The following is a 13,812-nucleotide window of genomic DNA, read 5'->3' as shown; positions in this document are numbered from 1 at the left end:
ACCCCCATAGTGGGCACATAAAGATAAGCGCATTCCCCTAATTTATAGCCGTCTTCTCTAGAACTGAGTTCAGTGTTCCCACCATTGCTTCCCCCAAATGCCCACTGCCTCATCAGGCATCTCTATGTTCCCCTGCGCACGCTCTCTCATTTCCTCCTCCATTTTCCACTGCAGGCACAACCAGTTTCCCATCTGCACCCCATATTTGCCTGCATACACCTGGACAGCCCAGCTCCATCTCCCTACAACACCTCACTTTGTTCTAGAAATATACCAGTTTCCCCCTCTTTCCTGTTATCCCTTTGGAGCAGATTTGGTGCAATGGATAGATTTTTGGAAAGAAGACTATAGGATTCATAATGGTTGACTCGTTTTTGCCATTTTCATCACTGAAAGCTTGTTTGCAGAGGTTGCTGCACCAAACCAGGGGCCACTAACAGGGAGTTTCGAGAGGGAGTTTGGAAGGGGAGTGGGAAGGGGGTGAGGTACGCTTGCCATTCTTTAAAACCTTTAGCCTAAACTATATAATCAAATCTTAAACAAAAATCCTTTCATTAGCCTAGGTAGCTGTAGGAGCGAATGCAGACAGAAGCCCAGCAGCAGACCGGGGGCTATCCAGTTGATTGCGCTCAGTGTAGCATTTATGATTACCTGCCCTGTGGGTGGGTGGCATATGTGTGCATTCACTGCAAGAAGCTCCTGGCCCTCAAAGACTGAGTATGGGCTTTGGAGGCCAGGGTGGCAGAAGTGGAGGAGCTAAGGGAGGCAGAGAAGTATGTTGATGAGGCTTTCGAGGACACTGTAGATTTGTCCCACCTCCGGTCAGACAGCCCCTGTGCTGTTAAGTAGGATGAAAGGTTCAGTGAAGGAGAGTAGTCAATGGGAGTGGAGGAAAACCTTCCCATAGTTGGGACCCTCCTTCCAGATGATGTTGGGGTTTCCTCTCGCACTGAGTTTTCCTCTCTGGGGGAGGGAACTCCAATCATTAGGAAAAGGTAGGTGTTAGTAATGGGAGATTCAATCATTAGAAACAGCTGGGTGACTTGCCTGCCTGGTGCGAAGGTTGCAGATCTCTCAAGGCATCTAGATAGACTTATGTGTAGTGCTGGGGTGGAGCCAGTGGTCATGGTACATGTAGGTACCCATGACATAGGGAAGGGTAGGAGAGACGTCCTGATTAAATTTAGGCTGCTAGGAAAGAGTCTGAAATCCAGGACCTCTATGGTGACATTCTCAGAAATGCTTCGAGTTCCACGGGCAGGGCCAGGTAGGCAGGCAGAGCTTCAGAGTCTCAATGTGTGGATGAGACGATAGTGTAGAGAGGAGGGGATTCGATTTATTAGGAACTGGGGAAACTTTTGGGATTGAGGGAGCCTATACAGGAAGGATGAGTTCCACCTAAACCAGAGTGGATCCAGACTGCTGTCACTTAACATTGAAAAGGTTGCAGAGCAGTTTTTAAACTAAGAGATGGTGGATAGCCAATTGCTGCAGCAGAGCACGTGGATCAGACAGAGACTTCTCTTAGAGGAGAGTCTATGATAGAGATTCTCTAGGTTGTAGTCAAGAGGAGAGGATGGAAGAGGATAAAGCATGAGCCAGATCAGATGAGAAATATTTACATAAAAAAGAATCTGACACATCAGAGAAGAGCAGACAAATAAACAATGACAAGTTTTTAAAGTACTTGTACACAAATGCTAGAAGTCTAAATAATAAGATGGGTGAACTAGAGTGCCTGGTGTTAAAGGAGGATATTGATATAATAGGCATCACAGAAACCTGGTGGAGTGGGGACAATCAATGGGACACAATCATTCCGGGGTACAAAATATATCGGAAGGACCGAACAGGTTGGGGGGATTGGCGGGGGGGGAGAAGTGGCACTATATGTGAAAGAAAATGTAGAATGAAATTAAGTAAAAATCTTAAATGAATCCGCATGTTCCGTAGAATCTCTATGGATAGTAATTCCATGCTCTAATAAGAATATAACTGTAGGGATCTATTATCAACCACCTGACCAGGACAATGATAGTGATGATGAAATGCTAAAGGAGATTAGAGAGGCTATCAAAATAACTTGCTAATAGTGGGGGATTTCAATTATCCCCATATAGACTGGGTACACATCACCTCAGGATGAAATGCAGAGACAAAATTTCTTGATATTTTAAATGACTGCTTCTTGGAGCAGCTGGTACAGGAACCCACAAGGGGAGAGGCAATTCTCGATTTAGTCCTGGGTGGTGATCCCAGCAATTACAGACCAGTAAGTCTAACGTCAGTACCGGGCAAATTTAGTTGAAACAATAGCAAAGAATAAAATTGTCAGACACATAAAAGAACATAACTTGTTGGGCAAAAGTCAACATGGTTTCTGTAAAGGGAAATCATGTCTTACTATCTATTGGAGTTTTTGAAGGGTTAACAAACATGTGGACAAGGGGGATCCAATGGACATGATTGTACTTAGATTTTCCAGGTCCCTCACCAAGGTCTTAAGTATTAAGTTGTCATGGGGATAAGAGGGGAAGATCCTTTCATGGCTCGAACTTGGTTTAAAGCAGGGAACAAAGGGTAGGAAAAATGGTGGTTTCAAAATGAGAGGGGTAACTAGTGGTTGTTCCCCAGGGTCAGTCTAGGACCAATCCTATTCATTTATTCACAAATGATCTGGAGAAAGGGAGTCAACAGGTGAAGTGGCACTGTTTGCAGATGGATACTAAACTGCTCAAGATAGTTTAAGGACCAAACGATTGTTGAAGAACTCAAAAGATCTCACAAACTAAGTGACTTGGGCAACAACTGCACTGAAACTTTAATGTGGATTAAATGTAGTATATGCACATTGGACAAAAACAATCCCAACTATACATACAATATGCTGGGGGGCTAATTTAGGCTGCACGAGTCAGGAAAAGATCTTGGAGTCGATTCGCTGGATCGTTCTCTGAAGATGTCCACGCAGTGTGCAGTGGCAGTCAAAAAAGAAAACAGGCTGTTAGAATCATTTAAACGGGATAGAGGAATAGATGGAGAATATCTTTATTTGCCCTTATAAAATCCCATGGTCACCCATATCTTTGAATTCAGCGTAAGATGTGGTCTTCTCATTCAAAACAGATATACTGGCATTAGAAAAAGTTCAGAAAAGGACAACTAAAATGTTAGGGTTTGGAAAGGTCCCATATGCGGAGAATTAAGGGCCAGGACTTTTCAGATTGGAAAAGAGGAATTAAGGGGCAGGCCGGCGTACTATTTAGGCGACCTAGGCAATGGCTAGGCGCCAGTTGTGGGGGTGCTATTTGCGGGCGGCTGGGGGCGGCACGCAGTCCAGTGGACTACGCGTCATGCCGTGTGAGGTCCACCGGGCCATAGACAGCGGACCGCCGGCCGAAATGACCTGCGGCAGCTCCAACCGGCTTTTCCAGCAGCGGACCGTCCGCGGCCTGACGCGGTTAGGATCCACCGGACCACAGCGGGTGCCGGCAAAATGGCCGTCTGCCTAGGGCGTCAGAAATCCTGGCGCCGCTCCTGAAAGGGGGATATGATAAAGGTATATAAAATCATGAATGGTGTGGAACAAGTGAATAAGGAAAAGTTATTTACTTGTTCCCATAATATAAGAACTAGGGGCCACCAATTGAAATTAATGAGCAGCAGGTTTAAAACAAATAAAAGGAAATTCTTCACACAGCACACAGTCAAGCTGTGGAACTCCTTGCCTGAGGAGGTTGTAAAGGCTAGGACTATAACAGGGTTTAAAAGAGAACTAGATCAATTCATAGAAGTTAAGTCTATTAATGGCTATTAGCCAGGATGAGTAAGGAATTGTGTCCCTAGCCTCCGTTTGTCAGAGGGTGGTGATGGATGGCAGAAGAGAGGTCACTTGATCATTACCTATTAGATTCACTCCCTCTGGGGCATCTGGCATTGGCCACTGTTGGTAGACAGAATACTGGGCTGGATGGACCTTTGGTCTAACTCAGTATGGCCATTCCTGTGTTCTTATGTTCTTAAACTTCTTCAGAGAAACTCCCAAAGAAGTGCCCTCTTTCAAACTGGCCATTTGTTCTGATGAGAGTAAAACCAAGAAAGATTGTTTTCCCCACACTTTTTGTGAGGCATAGAGCCCAGTGCTATTGAGAATGGCCACCTGAGGACAAACAATGGCTTCAGGCTTGTTGAGAACAATGGGAGATGGCAGTTGTTTTGAAAGAGGGCAGCTCTGGTTGGAATTCTCTGTAGCAGAACTTTATTGTTCAGCCTCTGCTGAAGGAGAAACTTGCAGTTATGAAGACTAATTGGAAGAAAATTATCAGTCCTTTAAAACCCACCAGAAGAGGCCTGTGCACAAGATTTCTGTGAATTTAAACTATGTAGGGAGATTGAAGCATCTGTGTATTGTTATTGAGCTAATTTGGGACAAAAAATCAGTTTGACACATAGTACATTTTTAAAAGACCTAACTTGTTATTAATTTGAATTCCTAAACTAATTAATGGGTTTACTTGTAAATTCTCAGAAAATTTAACCTATTTTCAAAGAGTAATTGTGTAAAAGAGTAGTGTATGATTTTTATACATTACAAAAGAGTTGAATCTCAGCTTTAAGTGCAAAACTTCTAAGCTATGGAGCTGCAATTGGTACTTCCATAATAACCTTACTAGGGGCTGTGGTTTTGTGACCACTTCACCAAAGTATTTTTTTTTTTTTTTTTGGTTTTGGTGATCTTTTTAACTTATTTATACCTAAAGTGTCCTAGGTAAATGATATAGACTGGACCAAAGAAAACCATTACATACGTAACAGAGAAGGGAACCTATGGAGTTGTATACATAAATAAATAGGAATTTCAGGGTAACCATGGTAATATTCAGACAGGCACTACTACAGCCACCAGCAGGGAGTAAATTCAGTGTGAGGTTATATGGCAGAAGTAGAGGAAGTATTAGGGATAATAGGTTGGTATAGTCATTGCACTCACCCACTAGAAGGAGACATAATTATAAGCCAATATATTATTATGTAAGGTGAAATGTAGTTCATATTGCTACACCGAACTAGAGATAGACTCACTGAAAGCCCAGAATCCAAATGTAGAGATGTCCCCACATCACTATATTGAAGTATACCAAAACTCAGCATCTGAACACCCTCTGGCAGGGTACCTGCTTCATCTCATCCTGTGGCAAGAGGAAGGTCCTTTAGCCATTGGTGGGCTTGTGCCCGCCCACTTCCTGGAACCCAACTGGACTGCTCTCTTATGTCCTTCAAGACTGACTTTGTCACAACCCCCAAATTTTGGAGACGTTTGGATTCAAATTTTGTGCCAAAAGTCCTCTTCTAATTATATATTACATGGGACTTCCATCTGAGTCTTAACAGCAAGGCGGTAAGGTGCTTTGAAAATGTAAAGTACTAGAGAGATGGTAGGTATTATTAGTTATTAAGCACTGTATTTAAACTCCAATGAAAGTTTTATGTAGATAGGGCCTAAAGAAAATATTAAAATAATCTAGTATTACAAAGAATTTATAAACAATGAACCACCATCTCAATAGTGCATTGATGTAGGTTACGACATAAAGAACTGCAACTCTGTTTATGGAATGGGATATCATAGATTCTTAAAGATGTTTTAAAGTAAAATTCTGTTATTTCTGTTGTTATCAATATTACAGCATCCATGGTAGAGGCAGCAGAGTCTAAAGTTGTGATTGAATTCCAACTGTCATTATAACCATTGCTTTTTCATTGCTCAGAACTTCCTTAAACAAATTCCTTTTGGCTGTGAATTTTCCTGTAAAGTTTGGGTAAAATCTTTACAGCTGTTTTTGAGTGGTGGCTTTCTACAATTATTTACTGAGTTGAATTAATAAGTATATATGATTGTATATGAGTTTTATGTACATGCTGACCACAAAGGAATTATTAAACTGAGGAAAAATAATAAATAGAATTTGAACCATACGGACAGAGTTACATCTATGCTGATCCAGTTGCTGGATCAGGGCCTTTTAAAATAGATTTTGCATCCATTAGTTTCCTTAACAAAAACTACAACCTTAAATACTCCAAGACAATGAGACAAGCCGTGTACCTAAATCTTTTGTTGGATTGAGGTCTTAATGTGATTAATTTTATTCACCCTGGAAAAGGAAGAAATACACCTCTACCCCAATATAATGCGACCCAATATAACACGAATTCGGATATAACGCAGTAAACCAGTCCTCAAGGAGGGCGAGGCTGCTCACTCCGGTGGACTAAAGCAACTTCGATATAACCTATAACGCGGTAAGATTTTTTGGCTCCCGAGGACAGCGTTATATTGAGTTAGCGGTGTACTTCCAAATTTGTATTTTTACCACTTTATTTAAAAAAGAAAAGAAAACAGATAGTTCGCATTATTGCATGATCATAATGTTTTCCTAAAGATAAGATGATCGGAAACTTTAAAAAAAATCAAAAGAGAATAAACACTACAAAACACACGCTAATTTTAATTACAAGTTAAAGGAGGTCAAAAAAGTCCAGCCTCCCTTACCACTTCATGTGCTAGCTGTACCAGAACCAGTGGATTGAAATTACTGTAGTTTCGTGTCTAGCTGTAATTTGATCTGAACAGCGGGAGGTGGCGCTTTGCATTGTGGTAGTTGTAGTCATTTTCCCTTTAAGCTACTATTAACAGTGGACGTGAAGAGACTTTCTGTGAACTACAATTCCCAGAGCTTCCTGATATTTTTTTTTCCAGGGAACTTTGCAAACGCAATGGCGAGGAAGTTGCAAATGTCGGCGAGCAAAGGGTAGTGTAGGTTTCTCAATTAAAATAAATCAACAAGGTAAAAGCAAAACTCAAAGTCAGAGATTGCTTTAATTCTGTTTCATTATAAGGGCTGCACCTTCCGTGCACACACCGTGCATGTGTTGCTTGGGTGCAGGTTACCGTAGGATTGATCTAGGCAGCAATCAAGGGATGTTTTTAGTTCAGCTAATCTAGATCTTAGTTTGTTGGTAACATATTAAGACTTGTTTTGCCTCATCATGTTTTCTGCTTCGTTTATGCGAGTTATTCAATGCAGCGAGAAGTTACAAGGCTCGCCAGGAAAGTGGTTGCTTGCACCCCATGGGAAGGTGTTCCTAAGGACTTGGCGGTGTTTTAGGTGGGGGCAGGAATTTGCCCCCAGAGAATCTGTGTTGCGCCCTCGTATGTTTTTACAAGTTGCTAAACAAAATATCTGGACCCAGGAGGGGTCGCTGAGAGCTGGGAATGAAAGTAAACAAGTGTCTGCACAAAAAAGTCAAAAAGAAGGAGCACCCGTGTCGGCTGCTCAGAAAGGTAAGTGGGCCTATGGTCAGCATTAATTAGGAGCAACATGTTTTGTTTTTAGAGATTGTTGCTACAGGAACTAGCTGCAGCTTTGCAATTGAGATTTTAGGCACCCAAAACCGAGGAATTAAAAATTGTGGAACTGCCTTGGACATTCATAATTCTTTGCTTAAACCTTCAGTAGAATAAAGACAATGCTAAACCATGTAATTTTATTTCTCTGAGGCCAAGGAGGTTCCACTTTCATTGATAGACATAAGTGAATATCAGAATGTAATGTCTTAATTGATATTGAATGCTTTGAGCATCTGTCAAGCAGTTACAATATGTAGCTTTTGTTACAGTGAGCAATTTAGTTCCCTTAAAGGCTCTAGCAGTTTTTTCTGTTTAGTTCTACTACTAGTGAAATAAAAATGAAATACTTTACTTAGAGGTAGAATAGGATGAGAGGGCTTTTCTTAGAATTATAGTAATTTAGTTATCTTCTAGTCATTATGTTTGTAATTATGTAATGTGTGATGACAGTTCCATCATATGACCCCTAGTTCCTCCCATTCATTCCTTTGAGCAAGAAGTGATTGTTACACAGCTTCAGAAAGTGAAAGGACTTTTCTTTGGATAAAACCTTCTCAGCTGTGAAAAGTGGGAGGAAAAGAGGTTATTAAGTTTCCCCACTAATTTGGAACTTGCTAAAAAGCACAATTTATAATCCACACAAATTGGTGATCTCTTCCCACTTCTCAAGAAAGACTTTATAGCAGAGGTTGTAATGAGGTTTCATAATAACTTCTTACTCTTGTACATGATGAAATATTATAAATACATTACAATTGACTAAATAAAGTATATGCTTTTGTGGCATCCTTGCTTTTTATTGTTCACATACTTGGTAATTCCTCATTCACAGTCTTTGTCAGTAGTGTTGACTCTTTCCCCCATACTTTTGTTAAAAAATTGCTATAAATGTTATATTGTACCTTGAATACTTTGCAGCTGAAAATGTATTACTAAAACTTAAAAGAAAATGACTTTGTATGTCACCATGAGAGCAATAGCACAAGTTGTTCTGGGTTTAAACTAGTTGAAAGGTTTAATAAAAAATTCTGCTGGAACTGACAAAAACTTTTAATGATCTCTTTATTTTACTGCTGAGATATAACAGAAGGAATAGACTAAACGTTAACTTTTTCCCCCCTTATCACTATGAGACCTACTAACCAAAATGCTAATTGAATCTTAGACTAGCACATAGAAGAAAAGAAAATTATTTATATGATACAGTTATTCTAATCTTATTAACTGACATTTTAACTAGTATATTTTTTCTCTCTATTACAGTGAAAGAAGCTGGAAGGGATTTTACCTACTTAATAGTGGTGCTCGTTGGGATTGGTGTTACAGGTTATATAAAAAGCTGTATGCCCTGTAAATATTCTTTATTTATTGTTCATCAGATTAGATTAATTCTCATTTTATTTGCTTTTGTTTCCCTCTATTTCAGGTGGTTTGTTCTATGTGATTTTTAAAGAACTATTCTCTTCCTCCAGTCCCAGTAAGATCTATGGCGATGCCTTGGAGAAATGCAGATCTCACCCAGAGGTTGTTTTTCAAACCTAAATTACAGCTTCATAGTTGAACAAAAGGATTTCTTATTAATTGCTGTCTTTTTTAGATCTTTCATTCAAAGATCATGTACCATTAAGCTCCAAAGAAAATTCCAGTTGACTTAGTCACGCACATAATTCCACTCAATACAGTGGGAATTGGTGCCCACTAAAATACACCATGTAGTTTCTGACTGCTTTCTTCACTGAATGATATACTCTTCTTATTTATACTGTGGTACTAAACAAGAGTCTCATTAAGATCAGAACACCATTGTGCTAGGTGCTATACAAATCTGCGGAAGACATGGCCCCCCTTACCCAAAAAACTTAATGTAATTTGAAACAAAGTGTCTTTAACAAATAGTAGAAGAGAGGGAAGGCTGAAGTTAACAGTAATAAGACCATTCGGTTGTGTAGGTTAGCTAGATACAAATAAAAATGAACTCAGAGCTAGACCTTAAAAATCCCATTTTCAGATAAAGCCATAAATGTATGTAATAGCCTCCAGACAAGATTACTAAGGTGTAAGTGGGATTCATCTAGAAATATAAAAGATATTAGATAAAAATAGAGATCTATACTTTGGAACTAGGCTTATAAAAATAACCTCATTCTGGTGCCATACCGCAAAATCATGCTTGCTCTCTGATCTGACTAAATTTAAGTTTGAAAACCTGGCTGATTGTTTGCTGTACTTTGGAACTAGATTTATAGAAATGACAAAACCTTTTGTTTCTAGTTTTTAATAAAAGGAATCATTGCTGTTTTGTTAGATTATCAGATTACTTTTTAAACTACAACTTTGAAATACAGCAAGACAATGTCTCTGATGAGATGGGAGTGGATTTTGCTTTTTCTTTCTTTATACAGTAAACCTGGGAAGAATAAAGTCAATAATATACATACAGTACAAGTAAAAGTTAGAATTGTGTCAGCTAAGATAGATGCTCATAATGCAGGTCTTTACAGGATTTTAAGGATAACTGAATAATCTAGTTTATAAAGAAATCCATTGAAATATAGAAATACTGTTTGATATGAATCTGCTGCTCTCTTCTAGTTTGTTTCCTAAATTCTTGGGTTGTCACTATCAGTAATATACTAGAAACATTTGGTGAAATGAAAATGATTTCAGATGAGGAGGTGGGATGACACTGGAGTATCTGTTTGAATGTAACCCTTTAGACATGCTATACCTCATCTCTGTTCTTTTTCGCAGGTAATAGGTGTTTTTGGAGAACCCATTAAAGGTTATGGTGAGCCAACGCGACGAGGAAGACGACAGCTTGTCAGGTACTTGTTTGCATTTGTTCTGTACAAACACCAATTTCTGCAAAGACACTTTTTGGGCCAAGGTTACATCTAGACTAATTTAGCTGCATAGGATATATTTGATCTGTCATTTATAAAAGGAGCTGAACAACCTTTTTTGCAGGGCTACTTACATGGCACATAGGTCGCAAGTGTTTGCTAGGGTTAAAGAACATTTGAGAACAATTTTAGGTGGTGGAAGATTTTTTCCAAGTTCGTCTTTTTGAGGGCACAGAATTTGAGTTATTAGGATTGCAAACACAGAGGCAATATTTTTCATCTTCTATTTATAGTTATGCTGATCATTTAACCTGCAGAATTATTTGTATAGATTGAAAAGTATTATGGTGGGGTCTATTTTGTTTAAAGAGTAGCTGGACCCTGTTTCCTGAACTGCCACCGAAAAGAGCATTTTATTTTTAAAGGAAGAGAGAAGGCTGGAAAAGGATCTTTTTAAGAAAAGGTCAGTCAAGGACAGGTTTATTTTCCTTGTCCTAAATGTAAAGATGCACAAACGTCCTCTATTCCAAGTGGTCTAATTCCTTCTGTTGTAAAACTGGCAGGAAACTAAAGAAACACTTTAGTGGTAGAATACTAAAATGAACATGCTTTGTAAAAGCTTTTAATACTGCGGGTTGGGACCTCTCAGGGGGTCGTGAGGTTACTACATGAGGGGTCACATGCTGTCAGCCCCCACCCCACTTTGCATTCCCCATTTATAATGGTGTTAAATATATTTTAAAGTATTTATAAGGGGGATCGCACTCAGTGGCTGGCTGTGTGAAAGGGGTCACCAGTACAAAAGTTTGAGAATAACTGCTTTAATATGATACAGCAGAATGTCTGTTTATATCCAACACTGACCACTTTTCAGTCATATAGTTCCTTACATTTGACACTACGCATATATTATACACTAATCATTTTGATCTCACACAACACCTTTGAAATGGATGTAGTCCTCTGAAAGTGTGAGAATTTATTACATTCCCACTTCTCTCCTATTTGTCATATTCACTTGCTCTAGCTCTTCTTAAATTAAATTATAAGCACTTCGGGAGCATGGACTTCTTATGGCTTAGTACAGTGCCCAACACGATTAGATCTCAATCCCCACTTGGGCCTTTGGGCTTCAGTTTACCAAAATGGATTTAGTGTGAGGCAAATTGATGGGCCTGCATAGAAAAACTCAACCCCAAAATTGAGAGGTTGTTTTTCTTTTTTAAAGGAAAAGAATTCTTTTACCAGATTGTGTGTCAAAAATGCTGCTCACAGTTGATCAGTTGAATACTAAAATGTAAAACGGAAGCTTTAAGCATCTGTCCATAAAAACTGGAACTGTCTTTCTCGGGCCATACTGAATGAAGAGGTAATTGGTTCCTATGATTTTAGTTCCATCTTTTTGCTAGCTGTGCATTTTTTTAAATTATTTTTGAGTCAGGACTTTGAGGAGGGTGGCAGTCAAGTCTGTGGCCTGACCCATGATCTCACGTGTCTCAGAATACCATGGGCCTGTTCACTGGGTGTATTTTTGGATCTCTGGACTTTCTGAACTCCAGGTTACCAGAATGGGGAGCTCCTTCATTAGCATAAAGGTAATTAATTATATCCCATTGCAAGATGCTAGTGACCTCAAGAGAAGTAGCTCCAAGCAGGAGGAACTAGCTGTGTAGTGCAACCATGCCTGACAAAACGTTTTGACTTACTCCACACACCTGGTTGGCTGTTGAGTAGTAAAAGTCCAGCAAAATGAAACTTTTAAGATTAGACATCTACAAGCAAGTAATCTTTAGTCAGCCACCAAGTCTATCAAAGTTAAACTTCAAAGCCAATAAAACCACTGGCTTTTGTGTTTTGTTTTTTCTTTTCCAACCATGTACCGGCTTCCTGAAGTTGAATAAAACCACAGTCAGCAACCATTATACATAAGCATTAATTTGTTTTGTTTTCCAATCTTTAATAGTAGAGTAACATATCTACTTCAGCATTCTTGCTCTTGATTTTAACTCCCAACGGACGACTGATATTGAATGCACATGTATGGCTGGAATCCACAGAATTTTTTCTGAATGGGACCTACACAGTAGTTCCTCAGATACCTAAACTGGTTCTAAGTTAAACAACTTTGCTGTCTAAAAGACCATGCCAGTGTCTCTTGAAAGCACTGGACTACATTCCCTCCCAACATAGCTAAGCAACTTCTCTAGGTAAGAGTGTTAACTCAAATACAATTCATTAAAATAGCAAGAAGGCCACAGTTTTTTTTAAAAGTGCAGTCTGGCACCTTTTCCTTAAACTGTCTTACGTCTAATAAGTAAGAGTTAAGACCTTCTGTCTATACAATTACAATCTGGCATTGAGATGTAGATAAGATCATACATTGAGACAGAATTGCTGTCAGTACAGATGTTTCACTTCACATAATTGTGCCTGCAGTGTTCATGGTTTCTCAAACTGCAATACACAGAATGTGTAACATGTTTCCTTGTTCCTTTTTCTTAGTCACATTGAGTATGTAAAAAATGGGTTGAAATACATGCGCTTGAAGTTCTACATTGAGGGCTCAGAACGGGGAAAGCAAGGGACAGTCCATGTGGAAGTGAAAGAGGTAAAATTGTCTCAATGAGTTATACAGTAAACAAGCATCACCTGATGCTTAAACTACTGAAGGGAAAAAAAAAACCCTTGCATATTTTTTCTTATTACAGAATCCAGAAAGCGGAAGATATGAGTACCGTTACATATTTGTGGATGTTGAGGCCTACCCTAGAAGAACCATTGTAATTGAAGATAATAGATAGTAACTTGGTTCTTTCACTGTGACAGTTCTTGAAAAGTGCTGAATGATGCTCAGTCAGTGTATGAATGAACACCAAGTGATGCAGCATACCATCTACAATTTCACAATCTTACTCCCTTACTTACATCCATGGAATCTCATCGAAGGCACTGTGGTTGCACGGGTGTAACTGGGGGCCAGTAGAGAGTTGGTCACTATCAGTGTATTTATAATGGAAGTATAATAGGATTTGAAGTGAACCAAATTTTAAAATAGTGTCATCCTTTATGGCAAAAAGGCATGAGACAGGAAAGAATGGTTATACAATGAATACAATACTGGATAGTATTTCTACACAAACCCCTAATATTGTCTTCCAGCATTTCAAAATTATTTTTCTTTTGTTTATATTTCACAACAGCACTTCAATAAAGAATGACATACAAAATGTAGAAAAATACATGTTTGTTTATGTGCAGCCAGTGTTTGATGGTGAGATAAAATGAGAAGATATCAGCAATACAAGGAGACTTTATTGCAGATGCAGCTGTGAATATGCATCACAGTATTGTGTGGCCCGACAAGATGAATTAGGATGAAAGGCAACAAAATTTAGCAGCTTCTAAGAAGTCTCAATAGAATGAGGAAGGTACAAACTTCTAAGCTAGTCAGACATATAGGACCAGGGACCTGATTGTAGTACTCAGTACTGTGGGGATTTTGGGCTGCAAAGCAGTCCCTACATAACTATGGGGAGTAGTTGGATGGCAGAACTTCAT

The 13,812-nt window shown here is 39.1% G+C and overlaps 1 protein-coding gene across 2 annotated transcripts; it reads left to right on the top strand.

Annotated features, from left to right (window-relative positions):
• Positions 1 to 6,740: 6,740 nt before the first annotated feature.
• On the top strand, positions 6,741 to 13,491 carry TIMM21 (translocase of inner mitochondrial membrane 21). 2 transcript variants are annotated; one of them, XM_075062912.1, is made up of 6 exons: positions 6,741 to 7,345; positions 8,675 to 8,752; positions 8,838 to 8,935; positions 10,163 to 10,236; positions 12,757 to 12,862; positions 12,963 to 13,491. In XM_075062912.1, the coding sequence occupies exons 1-6, from the start codon at positions 7,051 to 7,053 to the stop codon at positions 13,053 to 13,055; spliced, it is 744 nt and encodes a 247-aa protein (XP_074919013.1). In that variant the 5' UTR covers positions 6,741 to 7,050; the 3' UTR covers positions 13,056 to 13,491. The 2 variants fall into 2 exon arrangements, with proteins under 2 accessions (XP_074919013.1, XP_032627576.1); XM_032771685.2 differs by having other exon boundaries at positions 6,742 to 7,345; positions 8,675 to 8,737.
• Positions 13,492 to 13,812: the final 321 nt, after the last annotated feature.

The sequence above is a fragment of the Chelonoidis abingdonii genome, chromosome 2 (genome assembly GCF_003597395.2).
Source record: "Chelonoidis abingdonii isolate Lonesome George chromosome 2, CheloAbing_2.0, whole genome shotgun sequence".
Taxonomy (NCBI): domain Eukaryota; kingdom Metazoa; phylum Chordata; order Testudines; family Testudinidae; genus Chelonoidis; species Chelonoidis abingdonii.
This window is presented reverse-complemented; position numbering and strand designations above follow the sequence as displayed.